The 24201-nt window shown below is 39.1% G+C and overlaps 4 protein-coding genes across 7 annotated transcripts; 2 read left to right on the top strand and 2 right to left on the bottom strand.

The window, feature by feature from the left end:
* LOC109707516 (E3 ubiquitin-protein ligase BRE1-like 1) lies at positions 161-10433 on the bottom strand. Its single transcript, XM_020228830.1, has 19 exons — positions 9876-10433; positions 8781-8942; positions 8613-8700; positions 7887-8111; positions 7607-7774; positions 7044-7237; positions 6870-6953; positions 6654-6773; positions 6367-6553; positions 6110-6270; positions 5939-6010; positions 4587-4663; positions 2866-3060; positions 2595-2667; positions 2082-2168; positions 1456-1593; positions 1177-1379; positions 917-1082; positions 161-773 (listed from the first exon to the last, which is right to left on the bottom strand). The coding sequence occupies exons 1-19, from the start codon at positions 9987-9989 to the stop codon at positions 642-644; spliced, it is 2646 nt and encodes an 881-aa protein (XP_020084419.1). The 5' UTR covers positions 9990-10433; the 3' UTR covers positions 161-641.
* LOC109707964 (acetylglutamate kinase) lies at positions 12207-15287 on the top strand. Of its 4 annotated transcripts, XR_002215593.1 has the most exons (3): positions 12207-13390; positions 14283-14354; positions 14938-15287. XR_002215593.1 is itself a non-coding variant. In XM_020229512.1 (2 exons), exon 1 carries the CDS (start codon positions 12327-12329, stop codon positions 13365-13367), a length of 1041 nt encoding a protein of 346 aa, XP_020085101.1. In that variant the 5' UTR covers positions 12207-12326; the 3' UTR covers positions 13368-13390; positions 14938-15287. The 4 variants fall into 4 exon arrangements, 3 of the variants coding, with proteins under 3 accessions (XP_020085101.1, XP_020085102.1, XP_020085103.1); XM_020229512.1 differs by lacking the exon at positions 14283-14354; XM_020229513.1 differs by lacking the exon at positions 14938-15287 and having other exon boundaries at positions 14283-14566.
* LOC109707556 (carotenoid cleavage dioxygenase 7, chloroplastic) lies at positions 17560-20933 on the top strand. Its single transcript, XM_020228904.1, has 8 exons — positions 17560-18339; positions 18374-18419; positions 18596-18724; positions 18907-19038; positions 19354-19632; positions 19707-19792; positions 19954-20271; positions 20634-20933. Exons 1-8 carry the CDS (start codon positions 17632-17634, stop codon positions 20775-20777), a joined length of 1842 nt encoding a protein of 613 aa, XP_020084493.1. The 5' UTR covers positions 17560-17631; the 3' UTR covers positions 20778-20933.
* On the bottom strand, positions 21225-23350 carry LOC109707555 (60S ribosomal protein L15-1). Its single transcript, XM_020228902.1, has 4 exons — positions 23223-23350; positions 22953-23119; positions 22045-22242; positions 21225-21715 (listed from the first exon to the last, which is right to left on the bottom strand). The coding sequence occupies exons 1-4, from the start codon at positions 23224-23226 to the stop codon at positions 21470-21472; spliced, it is 615 nt and encodes a 204-aa protein (XP_020084491.1). The 5' UTR covers positions 23227-23350; the 3' UTR covers positions 21225-21469.

Below are 24201 nucleotides of genomic sequence, written 5' to 3'. Positions count from 1 at the left end.
TACTACCAATCACATTAAAGTTCCGATTCTCAGCAGAAGATTTAAGTATCTACAAGTACCTCTTCATACTCAATTTTGTGCGTGGCATAGCATACCAGATAAGAGACCTTAAAAGCATCTAGGTGACCTCCTTACATCATAAAGAAAAGGACAAAAAAGGTTAAATCATGCAAAACAATTGGAATTTCACTATTGCCATCCACTTCAAGAAAAATACAGGGTACAAGTTGGAAGAATTCTCCAAAACAACCTATGCTATCTTATTAACTAATTAAGACAAAATATATAGTGTACAAAGTAAACTTGATGAACGGAACTGGTGGGGCTCTTCACTGGATAATCAAATAATCAAACGGATAAGGACGACCGGCCTGATAATCGATCATTGGACTTTACAAAGATGAGCAAAAAACCATGCCCAAAGAGATCTATCTATACACTAAACACTAGTCCAATAATAATGTCCAGAAAACCTACTTTGGTAGGCAATCCGCTACCCAGTTAATCCTTCCTACAATATGTTACACAAAACTAAATCAAAGCATTACAAGCAAGTCTCTTGTGTGTTCAGAGAACTTATCTTGTGTAGCATCATTGAGCCATTGGTGTCCATCTTCAGCAAAACTAGCATATACCCTGCTTCATATGTAGATAGGTTTGACATCATTAGGCCCAAAGCTTGATCCACAGGTAGGGCATTTCCTATGCCTGCTCTCAAGTGTCTTTTGAACACAATGGTGGCAGAACAAATGGTAGCACTTGGCAATAACAACCTAAACAGCAGGGAGATAAGTTATGTCAAGGGCTTGCGAACAAGAATGTAATACCAGACTGATTAAAAAGAAACGAATCAAATGGACCCCCATTTTTTGGCCTAAAGTCCTAAACAAATTTGGATTAAGAACTAAATAATCACCTCTTTCTGATGATCATGACAGATACCACATTTCAGTATCCCCCTATATTCTTTAATTTCCTGTCGAAGCTTTTGCAGGATTGTCGAGCGCTCAGTTTCAGCTCTAAGACTGGTAGCTTTCCTTGTCATTATATCTAATCCCTCCTCAATTCTCTTCTTATTAAACCTGGTTTGTAATAACATACTCTGTGAACTTCAAGAGGATAACACAAGCGCCAAAATTTTTTCCAAAGAAAAGAAACAAAAGGAAGTTCGACTACCTCTCCTTCTCCAGTTCTACAAGCAACTCGGCAACATCTAATCGGCTCCTCTCAGCCTTGGCTTGCATAGCATCTGTTGACTGCCTTAATTGCTGAGACTCGCTTTGTACATCCACTACCCTCCTTTGAGCATTGGCCAAAGAAACAGAGTTCTGCCACCCTTCCTCAGCAAGCTTCCCAGCTTGGTCGGACCAAACTTTCAACTGCAAAAGTACATAATTATTATTCCAATATTTTAGAATTATTAGCTCTTTTCATAGAAGATGCCCTTTTCCTTGCCTGATCATCTAATCGCAAAGTTTTTACATTATACAAATCCACCAATGAGTTTGCATGCTGCAACTTTTTATCCAAGGTTTGCACTTCAAAGCGCAGCGCATCCAGCGCTTGCCTAGCTGTAAGAGTCTCCATAACAAGCTGCATTAGCAACAAGAGAATGAGCTGATATTCTACACTGAACACTACACACTACTAAAGCAGCATCGCAACTGTTTAACAAGTGGAGAGTTTGGAATAAAGTGCCCAAATGAAGAAGAAATTAAGCACGTGACTCAAAAAGCACCTTACAAGCTCATTGATAAATCAAAACAGTTTAGTCTATTTCTGGAAAAGTATGTTAGATTTCCACAAATATTGTCATGATTAAAAAAACAACACCTGAACTTTAAAAAGTTACACCGCATTAGCAATCTACCAATTTCAACCGCTCGGTTCCAATTTCCATCAAATTTATAACTGCTTTAGCATATGACTGTCCTTTAACCACTCAAGTTCAGATACAAGTATCTCTTTCAACCACTCAACAGTCAGCACAATGATGGCTATAATAGCATGGCAACACATAGATGTACAATGAACAACTTGCAAACTACATAACAAACCCGAAACATCCACTAGAAAAGTACCTTTATGTTGTAATCATCTCTCTCTGTAATTTGTTGCAACAAGTGTTGATTCTGAGTTTGCATATCTTCATATGCTTGTCCAATGCTCTGGAAAAAAAAAAAAACCAATGCATAGTCTGAACACTTACAATACTTAACAGTTGTTGTATAAAGAATTAGGCCAAACAACATAAACCACCAGTGCACTTTCACCCCTACCTCAATTACCCTCATACAATTTCAAATTGCTTCAATTCCAACTTTGTACTTCACTCTTATCTCAAACAGGTTCAAAAGTTCAGATCATTGCAAAGTTCAGATGCATTCTATAAACCATAAAGAACCAAGAGTTAAGTAAATTTGCGCACTAAGCTGACAATTTAGAATGCTCTGATGAAGAATGATGTCTCCCGTGAATTTCAGAAATTTATCCCAAAATTCGGGACCTGGACCTACAACTAGTCATTCTAGTGAAGTGCAGGGATTGTTCATGTTATTTAGCCATAAAATTATCTCATGAAAGAACACTCAGACCTCAATTTCAGATAGGTAGGCATTGCCTTCTTCATGTTTAGATTCCAAAGTCTCCGAAAATCTACATATATCCCTGCGTAGAAGGAATACAATGGCCATATCATCAGGATTCTCTTAAATAAAAAGTCTCTTAACTCTTAAAGAAGGTAAAAGTGAACAACTCTATAAGGATTCACCTTTGAGAATGAGAAATCGTACAGACAAGTAACTATTAGTTGAGGCAAAGCAACTGGAGAACTCCCTATGAATTCTGAAGAAAATAGTTAAATACCTTCCAGCAGCCTCCAATTTCTGTCTCAATTCAGCAATCTCAGCTTCAGCAGCAGCTAATCTTTGCTGGGATACTGCTTCAGCTTCATTGGCTTCTTTGACACGCAACTCCAATTTGTGTTCATCTAGAGAGGATTTAAGACACTGAACAACAGCCCATGCCTTGTATTCTCTATCTCGAGATTCCATTACATCCCTGCCATGATAAAACTATTTACAGCAAATCCGGAAGCAGAGAAGAATGATAAACTTGAAGACACATAAGCTGAAGCAGTCATATAAGATGTCAATATTCAAAAGACAAAAATTCTCACTTATGAGTCAAACAGCAAGATTAGATTAACTAACTGATCTTGGATTTTACATAGACTGAAAACTCTAATTCAGTGAAAGGCACTTAGAATATAAAATCAACCATCTACACTCGAGAAAGCAAGTCATAGCAGAACTATTCAACTTGAAAGTTGACAAGTCATTCTATTGAGTGGTGAGGAAGCAGTAAAGAGAAGGGGAAGGTTCTCAGATTCTATCTAATGACCGGACCTTTCACCTAGCGCTCCTCAGCCATAAAACTTTCCATGAAAACATAATCCGATTGATCGCTAGCATAGAGTCAACTCAAAGAAACAAATTTAGATTCCAATAAAATGGTGACCAAGGTCCTACTAAATATCTGGAAATCAAACCAAGAGAATAGTATTTGCAGAATTTTATGGAATTGCAGCAGCTTTTGCTTTAGAGAGAACTTTCCCTAAGGGCGCTATAAAAAATCCAAAACAAACAAAATGAAAGAGTTAATAACAAGAGTATTAATTGTTGAAACTCTGTTAGTCATTTAATTAACAGAAAATTCTCTAGTAGATATGATATCAAAACTGACTGAAACAGACACAACCATGACATGACTAGCCATATTTGGATAAAATCCATACTTCTCTCCTTCTCTCTCTCTTCTTCGACCAAGTAAAACAAACCACAAACAAATAAAAGAATCTAACTATAGATTACAGCACACCACAGGGGAATTATGCTTCTTTCACAATGTCAGTTATGCCACCATTATGCAGACACAGGGTTGGACATATTATTTAGGACTCCAAATCATCGTGTTCGAACATCACCTATATGCTACATAACACTCTATTTCACCTACGAAATGACTGTACAGCAGTAGTCATAACTAATTATAATAGCACACTACACAATGTGGATGTTGCCATCTCAGAAAATAATGACTCATCACACAACAGTGAGAACAAAGTACATCACACTGACAAGACAAGTGCAAAAATTTATTTTTGTTGTCAATTTTCAGCCAAATCACACATTCCACCAAATTAGCAACTGTTCATTACCACTCTGTATACTGTCATCAGAAATCTGAACTGACTCGTCCCATTATGTCAGCCACTGCTAGTCAATATACAAAAATAAACACATTTTTCTTCCCTGTACTATGATGCACTATTTCCTTACAATTCAACAGTAAACATCAAATAGCTGCGCAAATAAAATAAGATAGGACACACAATAAATTGTACTGTCATGAGCAAAACAATAAACTAGCAGAAATTACCACAGAGCATGTGTCACAGAGCTCCAAGCATAATTCAACAAACTGCAATACAGTCTACCAAAAAGAATCTCGAAGAACTGTCCTAAAAGAAACAAAATTATGAAATGCTTCAATTGGCTTATACAAAAAGGATAATAGCTTACTACCTGGAATCTGTTGATTCACGTCTATACATCTCCAGAAATAGCTTCAGCTCCTTGTTAGTCTGTCTGATATCTCGGACCTGCAAAATTAGAAGCTTCTGTTTACAATTAAGCAGCTTCAGCATATAATGACATGCAAAGAGGCAAAGGCCAGCCACAAACATGTAAAAGATGATTACTCATACAATGAAGGTACATAAAGGAATATAAACAACTATAATACTTTTCAACTATAATTCTTCTCTTCATGCATAATGAATTGACAACTACCCCAGGTGTACCATTAGGGGAAAAAAAAGGCAACTAGCATGCATCTTTTGTCAATGTAATTTTCAATTCTTAGAGCAATACCTAAAATAATAAGAGATGACATTACAAATTTGTAATTAAAAAAAGAGAAAAGACATCATAACCGGACAATATTATCTTTATGGGACAACCTATTATTATGGAAAAGGCCTGATCTTCATGCATAAGAAGAAACCATAGACATGGGGAGGGAAAAAAAAATGCAAGACAAATACCACGAAAGGAGATATAAAAGTGAAGCTAAAACTAGCATCAACAAAAAAAAAAAGAAAAAAGAAAAAAAAAAGGAAAAAAGTGGCAAGGATTTTGTCATAGTATCAACTCAATGCAGGGACAGCTGATATTGGCTGGCAAGAAAAGTTACACTTGAATAAAACTAGATTGATAGCACCCTAAATATGCTAGCCACCCCAAGGCCCAAATCAACTATCCATCATATATGACTAGAGAGCAGCCTCGCTTAAAAGTCTCGCATAGTTGAAAGAAAAGGCATGAATATCTCACAGATTATTTTTCATGAAATAGTATGCTGAAGAAACACTACATTTTCTAGAATCATGTAGTATTTGTTAGCATGTATAACTGTACACTGGAAGCCAATCCCACTAGTTAGAATCGACTGGAAAGCATTCCTACCAAGCAAATCCTCCATGTCTTAGCCACAAAATAGCATATCTAAATAAGAAGATCGTTTATTTCAAATTCGAAGGTTATAAAAATTATAGATCATTTACTTTTCTTTATTTGAAAAGTATGTAAGACAATTATCACTGGGGAATTCAAGATTGACTGAAAAATCAAGTCATGATTATAGCATATGCATGTAAATTTTTTTTCTCAAATGGAGAAACTTATGATAAGATATTGTACAATGTAGTTTGATAAGGTCGTTAAAACAATAATTTAATATTACAAATAAAAAAATTATGATACAGTGTAAAAGAAAAGATTTAATAATTTAAAATTTTAAAGTTTTTAAATAATTCCAATTTTTCATTTAGAGAGAGAGAGAGAGAGAGAGAGAGAGAGAGAGAGAGAGAGAGTACAGCATCTTGCAATCTCTTCACTTCAGAGATGCTGTTAGCAGATCTCCCAGATAAAGATGCCAATTCAATTTCCTGTGTAAAAGAAATGGTTTGACTCCTTCCTTGGGCCTATTGAGGCGAACTGATATAGAAGTAAATAGTTTTGAGTATCGCCTCTCACCCAAATCTTACCTTCCGGCTCAACATAGTAGAAAGAGATTGTACTTCTGCTCGCAAAGAATGCAGATCTGAGGCAGCTTCCTTATATTTAGTAATTTTACTTTGCATAATACCCATGTCCTTAGGTAGTGATGCTACAAGTGCTTTGAACTCCGAGATGACTTGCTTCCTACCTGAAAAGTAAATTTGCTCCTCAAAAGAGATTAGTAAATAGCTAAATGAAAGGAAAATAGGCTCTGGAGTAGAAGCTAACAACTAAGCAAAAATACCTTGTTCTCTAGAAGCCTCCTCAAGCTTGGTCTCCATCAAAATCTTTTCATCAGCTAGATTTTGTATTCCTTTCTCTAACTCCGCAAGTTTGGACTCAGAATATGCTGCGACTCTTTGAGAAATATCAGCTAGATCAACTTTCATATTCACTTCTCTTTCATGCCAAATGAAGTTGTCCTTTTCAACCTAAAATAAAGAAATTTGAAAAAAGAACATCAGCACAACAAAATGAGTCACTAAAACATCCCATTAATATAAGCTAATATATCTACTGACCAGTAACCACCTGTAATTTCTCCAATGATGTCTGATATTGGTCCATTTCAACTTTTGACTTTTGCAATTGATCATTCAGTAGCTGGAAAGCTTTGGATGAAGATATACTCTTGATATCCATCAAAGTATTCTGGTAATCATATATTGTGTACAATAAATCCTTCTAAGCGGGAAAGAAGCATTATAACAAATAAAAAAACTTGGATAAGAAGAAAGATAAACGAACCTGAAAACATGCTAACTTTTTCAGAATTGCAATTCTCTCTTCGTGCAAATTTTTAATTTCAACTAATCGTTTTGAATGTAAATCCTGGTCAAAAAGGGAGGAAAAACATAAAATTTGCACTAAATTATAAGATACCGCAAGCATATAAATGTCAGGTTTTTTTATATCAATTACCATCAATTCCTTCAAAGTAGCCTCCAGATCTTGCAGTTCTTTTTGCTTATCTCTGGTCTTATCTCCAGCAGCATGCTTATTTCCTAAGGTAGGAAAAAGCAAAGGAGTGCCTTGGCTTGGATCTTTTTCTGCCCTAAGGATAGCCAGTTTACGATTGCTTTCTTCCAACTCAGCAACAGTACTTGCCAACTCCTCTAGACAAAGTAATAAGAGAAAAATGTCAATGGCACAAAGTATGCATAATGTGTGAGCGCTCTAGAAGATGCTACCAATCAACCATTCTAGAGTATTAGAAATTAATTTGACAGCAAATGTGCACATGCACTGCATCCAATGCAAATGGTGGTATGATCAAAAAGGTTTCAAGAGAACAAGTTATCAAATAGTTGGCACCATTCTTAATCAAATATGATTGAACATATCCAACGGCCTTACTGTAGACTCTTTCACAAGTTCTAACATGTAGAAAGTTGAGTAGAAGGCCACATATTATTCAGGTAAGCATATCTACACATGAATCTTCAGGACAAATAAACTTCAAAGGTAAGATTTATATAATATACCTCGTAATCGCTTGTGTTCAGCCTTATTGCGAGCATTCACATCTCTATGGTCCTGAAACTTCTCTGCCAATTGCCTGTGCTTTAAATGAAGATCATCTACAGATACTAGAATATTATTAAGTTCTGCCAGGAGGTCTTTCGTATTATTCTGCAGTTGTTTGCTGGGGTCTGCACAACCCAAAAAAAAGAGAATAAAACAAAAGGTAAGAAACTTGGTAAAGTACGAAATCAAAAAGAAAGTATTAAAAAGACATGAATAAGAAATGAATTAATATCATACCATCTTCTGGTAGAGCTACCAGAAGAGCGGAAGCCAGCTCCCTATTTGAATGCCACACACCATTGGACAATGACATAACATTCCTGAAGATGTTCTTTGATGATGACTGCAATGTTCTTATGTCATTTTCTGTGTGACTAGGCGATATACATCCTGAACTTTCAGTAGCACCTGTTTCTAGGAGTCTGTTTAAAAAATCCTCCTTTGCTGCCGAGGACACTCCATCTGAAAAAGAGATCAGTAGTAAACCTTAAGCGTCAATCAAACAGTTAGAAAAGAACAAGACACAAAGATAACATTGAAAAAATATTATGTTGCATCAAAACTTAGTTCAAGATTACAAGGTAGGAGCTTCATAAAGAAGCATAATACTTGCTTTAAAAATAATTCCTGTTTAACCCTGCTTTTCCAGTCTACTGTACTACTACGAAACCAAATAGCAGTCGAATAAGACTAACACATAAAAAACTGAGATTACATTAAGCAGAAGACTTCAAATAGATATGCATTCTGTTTCCTATCAATGCATGCAACTGCACACATCCAAAATTAAATTCCTACACAGATGAAATTCATTTTATAGCAATCAAACTTCTGTGTTTGAAGTCGAGTAGAGAAAGCTACTCTGAAAGTCGGGTTTTAGAATTTGTTTTAGAAAAGCAGTATAAAATATAAACCAAATAGTGCAAACTCCATAAAAAGACAGAAATTGTTTAAGTGTCTCACCGTCGTGTATATTATTATGCCTTAAATCACGTCCATGATTTGAAGAGCCGCTTGTGCAAACAGAAATTGACTCCAAATCACTGACAAGCTGTCAAACAAAAAGAGAATAATTTTAATACTTTAGACAAGGTTCAATGGATATTTCAAATTACATACGAGAAGAATTACCCGGTCCCAAGACTCATTAACCACGGTTAACGTGCCGGTGTACGTCTTCTGTTTCTCTTTTAGCTGATTCAATTTATCCTCAAGAACAAGGTACTCGACTTTCTGGGCTTCTACTTGTTCAACAAGCTTTTGATTTTTGTATTTAAGCACAGCAACATCAAGCTGGGAAAAATCAAAGAAACAAAGGAATACATGCACATTAGATAAGTATAATGGAAATTTGTGAAAAATAAATAAATGCCAATGAAGTAGCTGTTCTAGTGAACATACGATGAACTTACAAAAAAACGTCAAATTTGTCGCTAAACATGTATATGCAGATTCAGACACTGACAAAAAACTTACCCACAAAACAAGGAGTTTACTCTGGAATTTCTGTAATAGGATAGGCGTGCTTCCTCCTTTCCGGAGCCAATTCCTAGCTTGCGATATTACAGAAATTCCAGAGTAATAGACCTTACATAAATCACCGTAGGAAAGCTCAAGAACTATACCCTAGAACTAGAATGATACTCTATTTTCTTATAGACGGATTACTTTGCTTTCTTCCGATTATTTCCTGCAAATCATTCATAATAATTAGGCATTTCTCGGACGGATTTTCCTTTGGAAGATCATTCTCGAATGTGATATGACTAGCATTTATCACGACAGCAGCTGATCTCTGATTTGCAGACTTAAGCAGAGTAGGTAAGGGACACAAAATTTGTCCAAGAAAAAGAAACTTAACTATTATTATGAATTACCTTTTTTCTACTATGGTAAACAGAAGCACTCTAGTATCATCGGTTAACCTTATTTTCCAGTAAAGTTCGATTCTTTTTTGGCCCTAGCAAGCTTTCTTCTTTCTTAAATGATGTATAACCAAATTACTTTCCTGACAACATGAGAGCAGGGGATATAAAACATCAAACCACCAGATACACGGCCTATACCCAAAATTAGGATCGCCCAAAACCCTAAAAATTGCACAATCGATCAACATAAGGATAAATCCGCCAGGAATACGAGCATTGGCAACAACAAACGACAAATTTCAACGATCCCAAATATCATCTACTAGCGCGAATTCAAGAAAGCAGAGAGTGATCATACCTTCTTATCCTCCGAAAAAGGAGGGAGTGGCTGCTTCTTCGCGGCCGCACCAGCCGTGGGGGAGATGGAGCTGAAGTGGCGCCGCTTCCTATCCGGCTCTCCAGTGCTCCCCATGGCCCTATCTCCTGAGAACACAGAAACCCTAACCAATCGCTCCAGCCATGTGAGCTCGGAAACGCAACCAAATTGCGACCGTATAACCAAAATCAGATTAAAACCGCAGATCCAAAGGCAGATACTCCACTCCCAAACCGCGGATCAGCAAAAGAATTGGAAAAAAGAAAAATTAGGGGATAATCGAGCCACGGAAATCTAGGGCCAGAGGTAAGAGCCCCGGTTGCGATTATTTTAGGGCAAGAACCGATCTTTACTGCTATTTAAGGTTTCGATCGGATAGAGTAGGGAGGGGAGAGAAGGGTTTTGTTATGCTTCGGAGAGGGTTAGAGAGAGAGAGAGAGAGAGAGAGAGAGAGGTGGGTGGGTTTCGGAGTTGGGGGAAAAAACGAGCAGCTGAGATGAGAGCGGAGAGGGTAGAGAATAATAGTTGGGATCATGCGAGTGCGAGCACGGGAGAGGAGGCGAATCTCCTTTTGCCGTGAACCAGGGGTAAAATCGTCATCGAGGGAGGGAACTGGTCAGTGTCACATGTTTAGCACGTGCACGGTGGAAGAAGAATCCTAATGGGCTGGTTGTGAGTTGGATTATGCATGGGCTTATGTGCTCGGCCCAGCAAAGTAATCTAGATTAGGAGTTAGCATAGAAATATAAACCCAAAAAAAAATAAAAAACAACAAAAACCTAAATGTTGCACTTTGTTTTCAATAAATAAAAATTTTAGATTAATTGGATGAGGTCAACTTTCTACATTTGCGATCTGCTGCAACAGGTCTGAATTTTTTTTTTCATATAAAAAATTATTATATTGTAACTAAAATAACGTTGTTTACGTGACGGTGTACAAATTTAAGGAGCTGCTGAAATCCTGGGAGCTATGTGCATAAATTGCTAGACGTCCTACCATACCGGTTTTTTTTTTTTTTTTTTCGCGCCCCTCCTTCGAGGCCCTGGCTGCCTCACCCATGTAGCCTAATTCATATTTTCAATGAATAAAACAGGTAGCGTGCTACCTTTTCTCAAAAAAAATAACGTTGTTTAGATGAAAATATAATATCAATAGTCCCACCACTGGATAAATATATTTTTACATTTTTGGTCATTATTTTTGAGACCTATAGCATTAGGTAATTTTTAATAAGGTATATTTGGTGATCTACAGTTGTTTGGCCAAATAGAGTTGAGGAAAGTCTGACATACTTCTATATTTTATAGTGACTATCTAAGTACACAGGCATAATGCACGTTACATAAAATATTTAAAATATAATATATACTATTTAAAATGTTTGGAAACCTAAACGTGTAGCTTTCATTTTTTTTTTGAAAAAAAATAAACTTCTTATAGATGTGGATTGAGTCTCATAAAAATTTAAAAACCAAACAATAATAAAATCCTTTAAGAAGTAAAGAAAAATATTCTTAAAAATGGCATCGCGAAAAAATTCTAAATGATCTAGAAAGGGAAAGAAAACTTTCTCTTTTATTATAGAGGATATTTTGCTTATCATATAGCAGAGCAATATCGTTAAAAAAAAAAATAAATACTTTATTATTTGTTCGTTGGATAATATCCAACTGTTTAAAATTTTTATATAATATTAATTTAGAAAATAATAAAAATGTTTATTAATTATATGATATTTATCAAATAAATAATGGCCAGATGTTGTTAAGAGATGATTAACAGTATATCATAAGTAATAAAGGACACTTTGAGAACAAAAGGAGAAGAAAACTCCCTCTTTTATGAATAGGCGAGAATATCAAAAAAAAAACCGTAGAAGCTTTTAGGAAAACATGCAACATGCTATACAAGTTATTTTGCTTATCATAATGGCATAATAATATTAACATCATCCAAAAACAGAGACTTTTTTTGAACGTGGGATAATATACAACAATTTAAAATTATTATATAATATCAAAAATTTTAAAAATAATAAAAATATTTGATAATTATGTGATATTTATCAAATAACATAAATTCGGATATTACTAGGAGATGATTGACATTATGTTATAAATCGATCGATGGCATTTTCAGGAAAGAAGGGAGTCTTTTAATAGTAAGTATGGATATGGATATGGATTTAGAAATTATATGTCAACAAAATTAGTGCAGTTTATTTATGTGAAAATTATTATTTACAAAAATAAATAAAGAAATATTTTATAAATCTTTTATAATGTATAATGCATTTTCTCTTATATGCAAAACCCCAGTGAAGCCTAATAAACAATCAACTATTGTGAACTGGACTGCTTTGTTTCCGCTGCGCTACTCGGTAAATCAGTCGAACACTTTGAGAGCGGCGCACGAGGGCAAAGGAAGAAGATGCTCCTCGCGAGAACCCACACTCCTCCCCTCTCCCTCTCGAATCCCCTCCAAAACGCTAACCCTAACCCTAACCCTAACCCTAGCCGTGGTTTCCTATCCACCACCCGTCTTCGGCCCCCGCGCTCCGGCGCCGCCGCGTTGACCGCCGCGGCGCCGGCGCCGGCGCCGGTGCAGGCGCTTCAAACGCCGCCTCAGCCGCGCGTGGACGTGCTCTCGGAGTCGCTCCCCTTCATCCAGCGGTTCCGCGGGAAGACGATCGTGGTGAAGTACGGCGGCGCCGCCATGAAGTCGGAGGCGCTCCAGAAGTCGGTGGTGAAGGACCTCGTCCTCCTCTCCTGCGTCGGCCTCCGCCTCGTCCTCGTCCACGGCGGCGGCCCCGAGATCAACGAGTGGCTCCTCCGCGTCGGCGTCGAGCCCCAGTTCCACAACGGCCTCCGCGTCACCGACGCCCAAACCATGGAGGTCGTCGAGATGGTCCTCGTCGGCAAGGTGAACAAGTCCCTCGTCTCCCTCCTCAACGCCGAGGGCGCCACCGCCGTCGGCCTCTGCGGCAAGGACGCTCGCCTCATCACCGCGCGTCCCACCCCCGACGCCGCCGCGCTAGGGTTCGTGGGCGAGGTCGCGCGCGTGGACCCCGCCGTCCTCCGTCCGATCATCGGCGACGCCTACATCCCCGTGATCGCCACCGTTGCCGCAGACGAGGCCGGCCAGACCTACAACATCAATGCCGACACGGTCGCCGGAGAGATCGCCGCCGCTGTCGCCGCGGAGAAGCTGATCCTGCTCACAGATGTGCCCGGGATCCTTGCGGACCGCGACGATCCCGGAAGCCTTGTTAAGGAGATCGACATAAGTGGAATAAGGAACATGATAAAGGAGGGGAAGGTGGCGGGGGGGATGATACCAAAGGTTAATTGCTGCATTAGGGCCCTTGCTCAAGGGGTTCGCACGGCTAGCATTATCGATGGCCGGCTCCCGCACTCGCTTCTCCTCGAGATCCTAACCGACGAAGGTGCTGGAACCATGATCACCGGTTGAATTGCGACATTTTAAAGGGGGCGGTAAGTTTTGACCTAGCTTGGTTTAATTTATCAACAAGTTTTTACATGAATTGAGGGCGCTCGAAGTTTTGACTGTGAAGTAACCTGTTGTATTTTCAATTTAGTTATATCTACTCTCTGTGTTTTGCCATGAACTTTAGGTGTTGCTTCTCGTCCCTATTTGGATGTAATTTGATGCGGTGCGTGCTTCAAATGGGATGTATTCTGCATTTTGTGTGTAACCAGCACTTCTCTTCTGATTGTAAAGCTGTAGCCTTTGCAAAGCTTTTGAATGCATGTTGAGTACCTTGTTGTTTTGATAAACATTGGGAAAATATTATGTCCTTTATAGTTTGATTACAATCCATTTATATTTTATCATAATCTTTTAGCTGTGATTTCTTGTTCTTCTTCAATAAACATCAGGAAACTGGATTCATTCGCTTTAGAGTGTTCTGTCCATGAGAATTAAACTGTTATAGGTCCTTTGAGGGCATGTTGTTTTGATCACCAACATTGTTCTTTCATCATCAATTGTTTTAGGTCCAAATCTCAAACAACCATGGTAATATCGAGGTAAGTTTAATTCTCATAGACAGAGAGCGCTTTTCCGAGGAACTTGAACTGTTAAGAAGTGTCTTATTAATTTACTTCACTGGTTTCACCTTTGTTTTGGGTTTAAAGAAAATGAAACGGTTCAAGTGCCTTTCCTGGTTATTGGTTGTCGAAGTCTTTTCCTTGTCCGACTTTTGAATTCCGATGTTCTGCATTATGAGAGTATGAGCCATTGAAAGCTTTCTATTTGGTGATTTCTTTTAGTAAAATCTTACTTCATTCATTTGTTTACAATCTTATTCCGATCATGCAAAAAAAAAAGGTTGAAGACATAACATCTTGTGGTCTGACTTTTCAGGGTTCATGAAGTTTTGAGTATTTTCAAGCTTTCCTGGAACGTTGAATTGGCTTCTGCATTTGGAATATTAAGGCTAGAACCACAGAATACTTTTAAGATATCCCAATTGTTCCATCTGTAAAAGTCATGCTTCTATAGGTTATTCTAGGCTTCTAGCAAATGGAATGGCTATATTAGATGAATGTTTTCTTTAGTTTAGTCTGTTTTAACTGTTGTACAATATTTGTGACATTGGTTTGCCACATAGTGGAGGAGAAAAATATTTCTAAGAAACTGTTTTGCTATTATAGGTGCATAGATACTTGCATATCTTTCAAATTCCTCCATCAGTTTCGCCAACATAGGTAGGGACTGACTGCCCCTAGCGCAAGTAGCAAAAGGTTTGGTGGTTGCTATTCGAGGTCTTAAATTCGAAACCTAGTTGCTTCACATTCTGGCTAAGTTCATTCTTTAAAAAATTGAACGAAGCGGATAGCATGCTACCTTTCTCTCAAAAAATTTTGCCAATATAGGTAGAGCTGGCCGACGAAACTGCAGCATATGGACTCTTTTATTTTATATTTATCTCTCAATGATCTAAAGTTTGCCTCCTTGGTCTAGGAAACGTTCTCTTTTTTACCCCTTTAACTTTCTTTTTTTTTTGTTTTTCGCTCAGTGCGGTAAAGTTCTTCCAGCTGAGGTCATACATGGGTTCCAGAAGCCCTGTTGCGCTGGGCTTAATTGCAATACCAACTTCAATTATAGGTCTCTGGTAGGCCTATTTATTGTGCTACAGGTGTTCTAATAGGCAGTGTCAAGAAAAAAGTAGATGAAAGAAATTAGTGGTGAATGATAAGATTTGAAGTGATCTACACTCCAGATGTAACACATTTCATTAAAAACAATACAGCTTGTGTGGTTTGCTAGTGGAATACTGCCCTTTCACTGTAATCTCATGATGATCTGGAACAGTTTACAGTATCAAATGCTTCTTATTATTGATTGCTATCTCCATATTGTGGATCCTTTTCCTTTGGGGTATTGAATGTTAGATATTTCGGACAGGATGCAATGTTAGATTTGATGTTTTTTTTGTTTGCGTGGAGAATGGTTTGAGAGGTATGAATTGTTTGGGAGTGAATCAGATCTAGAATATTATTACATATCTCATGCAATTTTACATTCATTTCACATTTTGTCAGCAAGTAGTTAAAAACGCACTGCTTAGTTCAAAAATTATTGTCCTACTGTGTGCTTGTTCAACATACTGGATGCTAAAATGAAAAGATGTTTCATTCTTTTTCAACAGTCCGTGTGTAGGGAAACAGTTGGATGCTATATGGACTACAAGCACTCATTAAATGTATCTTGATTTTGGCCGACATGCTTGTAATTATTGTTTCATGCTTTTCTCGAACTGGTAATGCTAAATTCGTTTCTAGAAATTGGTAAAAGGAGAATTTCAACACGAATTCTGGTACACTACCTATAAAGAGTATAGATTCTATGTGAATCTTTTTTGGAGTGGGCGTAGCATTATCCTTGTCTATGTTAAACATTGCTTTGTTTGGCATGTAACAATTTGTTGATGCACTCACTATTCTTGTTGCTTGGTGCACTTCTAAATGGAGAGTACACTGTTGTCCTCTTTGCTTCTTCTGGACACTTTGAATGGCCGGCAAAAAAAACCCGTGGCCTCATGCATCTCCCGACGCCTAAGTTTTCTGGTCTAAATCTGTAAGTATATCTATCATGTAACAAGTTGGCATGGCTTCTAATTTACTTGCTTTGTTTGTAATTTTATCATAGGAGACATGCTTGGTCTGCTATTGAATTTAAAATCTCAAAACTGATTCGAAATGAACTAGTAATTTTCAAACTGAGTTGAGAGAATAGTTGACCTTGCAAATAACCCTAGCACCTCAGCATGGGCCCAAATTTTGTCATATTTCCTGCAGCATCCCATCACACAGAATATTTTTTTTTTAAATACACCGGCTATATTCAGCCGCATGATAGTTATTAGTAAAAAAAATTTATTTATTTATTTTTTTAAAAATGATTGATTGGTTTGTAATGATATGGTGTAAATGTTACATAATACATCTCACAACACAGTCACGATAATTCTCACCGAGTATGAATACTATTTATCCAACAGTGTCCCTCCATGTTACAACAATTTAGTATTGCCCAAATTTGTTCATCCTGAGTGCACGTCCTTCTATTGAAAAGAGGCAAAAGAAAAAGAAGTGTTATCGGTATACTTTTTATAGAGAAATATAAAATGTTAATCTAAAAAATATATAATCGTTTAAAACTTTAGTAATAATAATAATAATAACAATAATAATAATAATAATAATAATAAGATAAATGAATTAATATGGACTACAAGAGATTTGTAAATATAAATCTTATATTTTTGTACAAGATGTATGGACAATATGGCTCACATGAAAAAGGGCCAAAAAAAAAAAAAGAGGTGCACCGACCGTTACTCGTTAGTGACCCCACTAATTGCTCCATTATGAATTAATAAATTATAAACTTTTTCCCCTTGGCTGTTGGGTAAAATTAATGTTCATCATTGTAACGGGACCCACTTGTTCTCCACAAAACAGAGCTTACAGGAGTTCAAATATCTCTAGCTCAACCATTTTTTATAAAAAAAATTATTTATAACCCACAGGCTTTGCATCAAATAAAAATAAATCAAGTACAGAGCTACAAATACATCATTTAAGAACGAGAAAATTATTTAACGCAGAGTGTGTAAGCAAGTAATTTTGCCAAGAAGAGACGATAGAAAGATGTTACCCAAAAGAATAGATAAACTTTCCATAAGAGAAAAATTGCACTGTAACTTTTGTTTTGTCAATAATATTCACCAAGTTTAGTGTCTAAAAGCATTGGGGATATCATTTTTATATTAAAAAAAAAGAGTAAAAGTGCAACAAGGTTGATGTGAAAAAGATAAATTTTTGGATGAAAATGAACTTCTTCTTGGAAATCATCAAAAAAAAGAAAAAACCATTAAGATGAACATTCCTAAAAACAGTTCTAGAATTTGAGAACCAACCTGCGAAACCAACAACCGATCGTACATCAAGCTCCAAGATTCCGAAACGGCACCAATGAATCTAATGGCATTTTAGTAATTCTCCACAACATTTGCGTCAAAGCCCCTAACTTTCTCCTATATAAGCGAACAAAGAACCGCCTAACCTTTTGGATTCCACTCCCTTCTACAACGATTCCCCGCCAAAACCCTCCAAAAACCCCCCACAACCGTTCATAAAACCCCCCTCTCCACGACTCTACCCAAAAATACAAAAAGAAAAAAAATAATAAAAACGAAGGAAAAGGAATGGATTCTCTTCCTCACCACCATCTCCTCCCTCTTCCTCCTCCTCCTCGTCCACCGAAAACGTACCCCAAACACCTCCCATCCTCCTCGGCCTCGGCCGTGGCCTCACCCTCGTCCCTCCGCGTCACTTCCGCCGCCTCTACCACGATCTCCCCGACGGTCCCGACGACGACGACGATCACCGATTCCCCGGCCACCGCCTTTTGGGACTACAACCTCCTTTTCGCCTCCCAGCGGTGCGAATCCCCCGACCCGATCCCCCTCCGCCTCGCCGAGGGCTCGCTCCCCGCTGATTTCCCCGCCGGCACCTACTACCTCGCCGGACCCGGTCTCTTCTCTGATGATCACGGCTCCACCGTCCACCCCCTCGACGGCCACGGATACCTCCGCGCATTCGATTTCCGCGTAGGCGGCGGGGTCTACTACTCCGCCAGGTACGTGGCGACCATGGCGCAGCGGGAGGAGCGCCGCGGGGCGGGGAGCGCGTGGCGGTTCACGCACCGAGGGCCCTTCTCGGTGCTGAGGGGAGGGAAGCGCGTGGGAAACGTGAAGGTGATGAAGAACGTGGCGAACACGAGCGTGCTGCGGTGGTCGGGGCGCGTGCTGTGTCTGTGGGAGGGAGGGGACCCGTACGAGGTCGATCCGCGGACGCTGGAGACGGTGGGAGCTGTCGATTCGGACGGTCGAGGACGATGCTGGTGGCCGGGGGTGGTGGAAAAGGCGGGGTGGCGGATTGTCGGAGGTGGGGTTGGACGTGGCGGCTCATTTGCTGAAGCCTATCCTCGGCGGTGAGTAAGAAGATCGATCATCATGCAGTTACAATTAATATTTATCATTTATTTTTTAGAAGTTTAAACTGCATATTTATTTGTCAATATTCTATTGCGAACTATGTTGCTGTTGTTTTAAAGTACAAACCAGTGTGTAATTGACGTGCAAGATATATGGTGTGTGGGGCGCGCAGGGGTGTTCAACATGCCACAAAAGAGGTTGCTAGCGCACTACAAGATCGACCCCAAAAGGAACAGGCTCTTGCTGCTTTCCTGCAATGCTGAGGACATGCTCCTCCCTCGCTCCCACTTCACTTTCTACGGTAATTTAATTGCTCTACAAATCAACTAGATTCTCATTCATTAATTTATAATGGATATTGTTATTGTTTTTTCTCTATAATTGGCCACATGGTCATTCATATTCAAGAGCTCGAGCAATTAACTACTCCTTCCTTATAAGCTGAGTATATTATGTTTTTTCCTTTTTTTTTTTTGGATGTAGAATTTGATTGTAATTTTGAGCTGAAGCAAAAGAAAGAGTTCGTCATCCCGGATCAGTTGATGATTCACGACTGGGCCTTCACCGATAGCCACTATATATTAATTGGCAATCGCATCAAAGTTGACGTCCCCGGTAAGTTCCCATTATACAAATGATCTCGTGGTCCCATTCAATTTTGTATGAAGCATATGCATAAAACTGAATAGAAATATCCCAAAAAGTACTAACACACAATTTTATTAATATATGATCGTAGGATTTGTGAAACGCTTAAATATTACTAGCTTTCAAAATGGAAAAGTTGTTCAAGTAATCACGAGGCACTTTAACAATTTCATTCTTAGGCTCGAAACAATTCATCCTAGCCTTGATCACTGGTTTTGGAGTTTGGACTCTCTGAAATCTCAAACTCATTTATTCTAATAGAACTCTACACACGAATTACAGGATCGCTTCTTGCAGTATCAGGGCTCCATCCCATGATATCAGCGCTCTCCGTGAACCCGAGCCAACCATCGACGCCAATTTACGTGCTACCTCGCTTCTCTGCGGGCGAGACGAATATCACAAAGCGCGACTGGAGAGTTCCTGTCGAAGCTCCGTCACAGCTATGGGGCATGCACATCGGCAACGCCTTCGAGGAGAGAGACGGTGACGGCAACCTGGAAGTGCAACTGCAGGTCTCAGTTTGCTCCTACCAATGGTTCAATTTCCAGAGAATGTTTGGTATGTATACATTTAAGTTTGTACATTATTCCATTGTTTACATCTAATGTTTTGGGACTTTAATCAATTTGTAGGGTACAACTGGAGAAGTGGAAAGCTGGATCCCTCTTTCATGAATGTTGCAGAAGGAAAGGAGAAATTGCTACCCCACCTGATCAAGGTATTCATGAAAACCTGCATAAGAAATCATACCAGGATCTGAAAAATAAAGTAAATATATTACAGAGTCTCTCAACTGTGTTATATTCCTAGATATGCGCTACAAGACCATTAGCCTTAGTTGTCATCTCAATTCTGTCGAAATTGTGCGTGCACTTGCAGATGAAAATTGATATCGATTCAAGCGGAAATATTCGGTGCTGTTCGATTACCGATCTTTCAGAGCAATGGAATAGGCCGGCAGACTTCCCGGCGATCAATCCGGACTTCTCCAACAGAAAGAATACCTTTGTTTATGCGGCGGCAACATCAGGCAGCCGAAGATTCCTGCCGCATTTTCCGTTCGACAGCGTGGTAAAGCTTAATACATCAGATGGATCTGTATCTACATGGTCCACCACGAGCCGGTCGTTCATCGGAGAGCCCATATTTATTCAGAGAGGCGTCAAGGAGGACGACGGTTATGTTCTAGTTGTTGAGGTAAGATGAACAAATTTCTGCGCATGTCGAAGCTTAAGGGCGGGTTTCATGAAGTCATAGTGGCCTAGCTTGGCCTCATGACTTTGGTGCGGGACGCAAAGTTGAGTTTGGAAAACTCAACACAAGCACTATAGTTGTTTTACTAATGCTGCATCTAGCTTTGCTGCTAAACCAAGTTGGTTTAGCAGAACATGCACTTAATGCCCACACAAACACACACACGGACTCTACAAAGCTTTTAAGCTTTTAGAGTACACGGCTGAAGATAAAGCTGTTGGGAAACCATGAACTGTAAAGATTCTTAAGCAACATCCTTTCGGTGTTACAACTTTCTAACAGCCGAGTTGTATTATCTGGTGCAGTATGCAGTGTCGGAGCGGATATGCTACCTTGTGGTGCTAGATGCGAAGAGAATAGGAAGAGCAAATGCAGTCGTCGCGAAGCTTGAAGTTCCAAAGAACTTGACCTTCCCTCTTGGGTTCCATGGATTCTGGGCTAGCAGATAGCGAGCCGTATAACACACAGCTTCATCCTCTTCTGCTCCCTTCTTGCTCTTGTACAGCAACCGTAAGTATATGCACTCAATATGAAAAGCCATGTAATGCATAAATAGAAAAAGACAACTACAAACAAAAAGAAAAAGATACACCAGAGTCCATTCCCATCTCTTATGACTCGAATGTGATTAAATCCCAATGAACATCAAGCGGATCAAATTCCTACGAAGAATCCATTACTCTTATAAGGTAAATATCGATTCTACCATGTACCCAAACCAAATTGGAATTGTTCAAACAAACCCAAATAGGATGGACTAAAGTCAAATCATATAAACCCCCAACTCATCCAGGCAAATCAACAAAAGCGCACGCGCCGCCACAAAACAACATAGACTACATCTTAAGAAGCAAATCAGATTCTTTTATAGGCACTAGGATTGCCAAAATGGAAAATAACAACCAAGAAGAAGGCGTAAGTAGAGAATCACTCAAAATGTACCCTTAACAGTAATAGACTTATAATTAACAAATGCCTAACTAGCAAAAATCTACATAGTTTGTAGAACTACAAGAGCAAAGAAATTTTTTTCGTGTTCAAACAAATCCTCCAAACAAAGATAACAACATTCGATGCCAGTGCAAAATATGAAGTCCAAATAAGAGAAAATCCAGTGATACACCTCTCCAAGCACACAAGCTCAACGGTATCGGCGAAGGGACAAAGTCTGGTTCCTCTTCCAAGTTGCTCTGCGAGATGGCCTTGCCTTGTGATGCAGGTGGCCCTTGCCTCGCAGGCCACGGTACTTCTTACCCGCTGACGTGAGTCCACGAAGCTCGCGGTGCTTGTGAACACCCTTGCAGATCCAGTTGATTCTTGGATCATTACGAATTGCATTATGGGCAGCATCAACAAGGATAACCTCATAGTATTTGTAAGTCGAGTCCTGCCATAAAAAGGGGTAAACAATAAACCGATGAAAAGATGAGACAGACAAAATGTAACAAATATAAAATATAAAATAAAATGATCAAAATCTAACAAAAATAGTTTTAAAACTTTATTTAGTGTTAGCATAAAAATTGGTCATTTTACGTACAACATCTGCTACCAAAATCTCTATATTTACTGATTTACATATATGTCCCTTTAAATACTGAATTTTCATGCCTCTTAAAAGCACAGCTATTATGGAAATTCTGATTTTTCATGATATGATGTACATAGATATTTACACGGGCATATAAGAAATATATCAAAGGAATCTGTGCAGACCTCATTGATCCAATAGGAGTTGAGCACCTTGAGACCACCCAACTTCCGACCAGCTCTCTCCTCAGCAACAGACCTCTTGTTCCTTTGGAACTTCAGTTGAGTGATACCCTGGTTCTTGGGCTTGCCATAGACAATACCCTTGGGGACCGGCCTCTTCCTGCCTCCACGCCTAACTCGGACACGGTAAATCACATAACCCTGTACCACACCACAGGGCGTATCATTCACATCCGATGTCCAACCACGGAGCATGTTGAATTTGTGAAAACACATTCACTTCATGCTTAACGCGCAGTTGAGGAACAAAAGAACAACGTGCTGTACAGGAAATTCACGAAAAGACTAGTTTCATAGGACATAAATGGCAAGATAAGGTTTGGACAAGTCTGCGGAAGAAGTGCTACACGCAAGCATTTAGAGAAGGTTTCAGAAGCTTTTCATGTTTAAATTCCAGTATTCAAGATTCGTCGATGCAACCTAGATAGTAACCATTATATCAAATGCCAAATCCAACAGATATTTTCTGAATGCATGCGCTCATAAATTGTCCCTACCACTCAGCAGTTTATGCCATCAACTAAAGGCTCCAAGCAAAGAGTCCACGACAGCAAAATGTAACGTGAAACAGGATATCAAATGGGATAATAGTGATCAAAGTAAACATGTTGTTCAGTAATCAGTAGAATCATCATACAACAACAACAATGTCGAATCTTTCAAATGTATCACACCTAATTTTGCACCCTCGATATATTCCCAGAGATACCAGATGATAAAATTGTTAAAGCTCGTGAGTAACAGAACCAGCATCCATTGATAAATCCAACAAAATAGAAAACAAAAGCTGAAAAAAAAAAAGGCTCCGGGCAACAGTGGGTTATATTGTGCCTTAACTTAAAAATTGATACCTGCTTGGCCTTATAGCCGAGGCGCCGAGCCTTGTCGGGGTGAGTGGGCCTCGTGACGCGGACGATGGACGGGTGTTGGCGATACTCCCAACACCTCACCCGCTGCAAAAACCGCATCACATCCGACTGCTTCCTCCTCCATAGCTCCGACACGTACTTGTACGCCCCTAAAAGAAAATGACAAAGAAAAAACGATGGGCAAATGCATCGAGGGAGAAATGGGAAAAGATCGAAATAGGAGAAGCTGCAGAGGAGAAGAGAAGCTCTCACCCATTGCTCCGAAGAAGCTCACCGCAGGTGCTAGGATTAGGGTTTTCTCGGGGCCATGGGAAGTGTGAGAATATTGGATTTATTTAATATTTAATAAATTGCTACCGTTGGATTTGTAGGTCCTGATCTCGACCGTTGAGTTGGTGCATTTGGCTTCCGGTGAAGGATTTTCGTAGTAGGATGACAACGAATTTGGGTTACGTGGGCGGTGGCCCGCGGGCTGCGGGCCGCGGGTTCATTGCTCATGGCCGGATCGTATTAGCCCAGATATATGGCCTGTGACGATAGGCAAAGGACAACGTTTCATTGGGCCACGCTAGATTCGACCCCCAAGTACTTATTGATAGGTCTATTTCTGGATCCTATTAGTTTTTATAACAAGGAAAATTTACGATTTTGATCGGGGTAATCCAGTATATTTTTGACGTCCTCCCACATCGTGAGAGATTAGAAATTACGCTGACGTATGAGTACTACATCCGTGGGCCCCACATGTCAGTTTAACAACCATTTTAAGTACTATACTTAATATTTAATAATTAATATAGTAAAATCCAAATATAATTTGATATATCTTATCTACGAAAATTTAGAGCTCATTTTCAGATCCAAATTTATATCTCGAACTTGTTGGTCTTTATAATATTAAAATAAATATCAAATAAATTAAATGTGGCATTTGAGAGACCTCCATGTGCGTGCAATACTTTCTCTTCGTGTGGCAGGGAGACGAAGTGCGGCTAGGCATTTACCTAGACTGTTCTGGACCGGGTCCACCACGTCAGCTGTGGACCTGCCGTCATTCGTAGCCATCTACTTCCTGCCGTGTCCAGGTCCTGTACTGCCGTGTCCTTATAATTCCAGCTAACAATAAATAAAATAAAATAAAAGCGAAGGATTGATGTTTGCGCGGTCCACGGGTGACGTGGTAAACTTGGTGCACGAAAATATGTCTCTAAAAGTGGAGACTGGCCACAGG

Source organism: Ananas comosus, linkage group 3 (genome assembly GCF_001540865.1).
Source record: "Ananas comosus cultivar F153 linkage group 3, ASM154086v1, whole genome shotgun sequence".
Taxonomy (NCBI): Eukaryota; Viridiplantae; Streptophyta; class Magnoliopsida; order Poales; family Bromeliaceae; genus Ananas; species Ananas comosus.
This window is presented reverse-complemented; position numbering and strand designations above follow the sequence as displayed.

Bases quoted from the DNA above. Each gene is read 5' to 3' on its own strand.
- LOC109707516 (XM_020228830.1), bottom strand. From the start codon at position 9,989: ATGGGGAGCACTGGAGAGCCGGATAGGAAGCGGCGCCACTTCAGCTCC. The intron at 1,594-2,081 runs GTACTTTTCTAG...TTGCTAATGCAG, and splicing joins GAGATGATTACAACATAAAG to CTTGTTATGGAGACTCTTAC. The intron at 774-916 runs GTGATTATTTAG...CCTGCTGTTTAG, and splicing joins GTCATGATCATCAGAAAGAG to GTTGTTATTGCCAAGTGCTA.
- LOC109707964 (XM_020229512.1), top strand. From the start codon at position 12,327: ATGCTCCTCGCGAGAACCCACACTCCTCCCCTCTCCCTCTCGAATCCC.
- LOC109707556 (XM_020228904.1), top strand. From the start codon at position 17,632: ATGGATTCTCTTCCTCACCACCATCTCCTCCCTCTTCCTCCTCCTCCT. The intron at 18,340-18,373 runs GTGGTGGAAAAG...GGATTGTCGGAG, and splicing joins GACGATGCTGGTGGCCGGGG to GTGGGGTTGGACGTGGCGGC. The intron at 19,039-19,353 runs GTAAGTTCCCAT...CACGAATTACAG, and splicing joins CATCAAAGTTGACGTCCCCG to GATCGCTTCTTGCAGTATCA.
- LOC109707555 (XM_020228902.1), bottom strand. The intron at 22,243-22,952 runs GTATCAATTTTT...GGTGTGGTACAG, and splicing joins TCGGCTATAAGGCCAAGCAG to GGTTATGTGATTTACCGTGT. The intron at 21,716-22,044 runs GTCTGCACAGAT...TTTTTATGGCAG, and splicing joins ACTCCTATTGGATCAATGAG to GACTCGACTTACAAATACTA.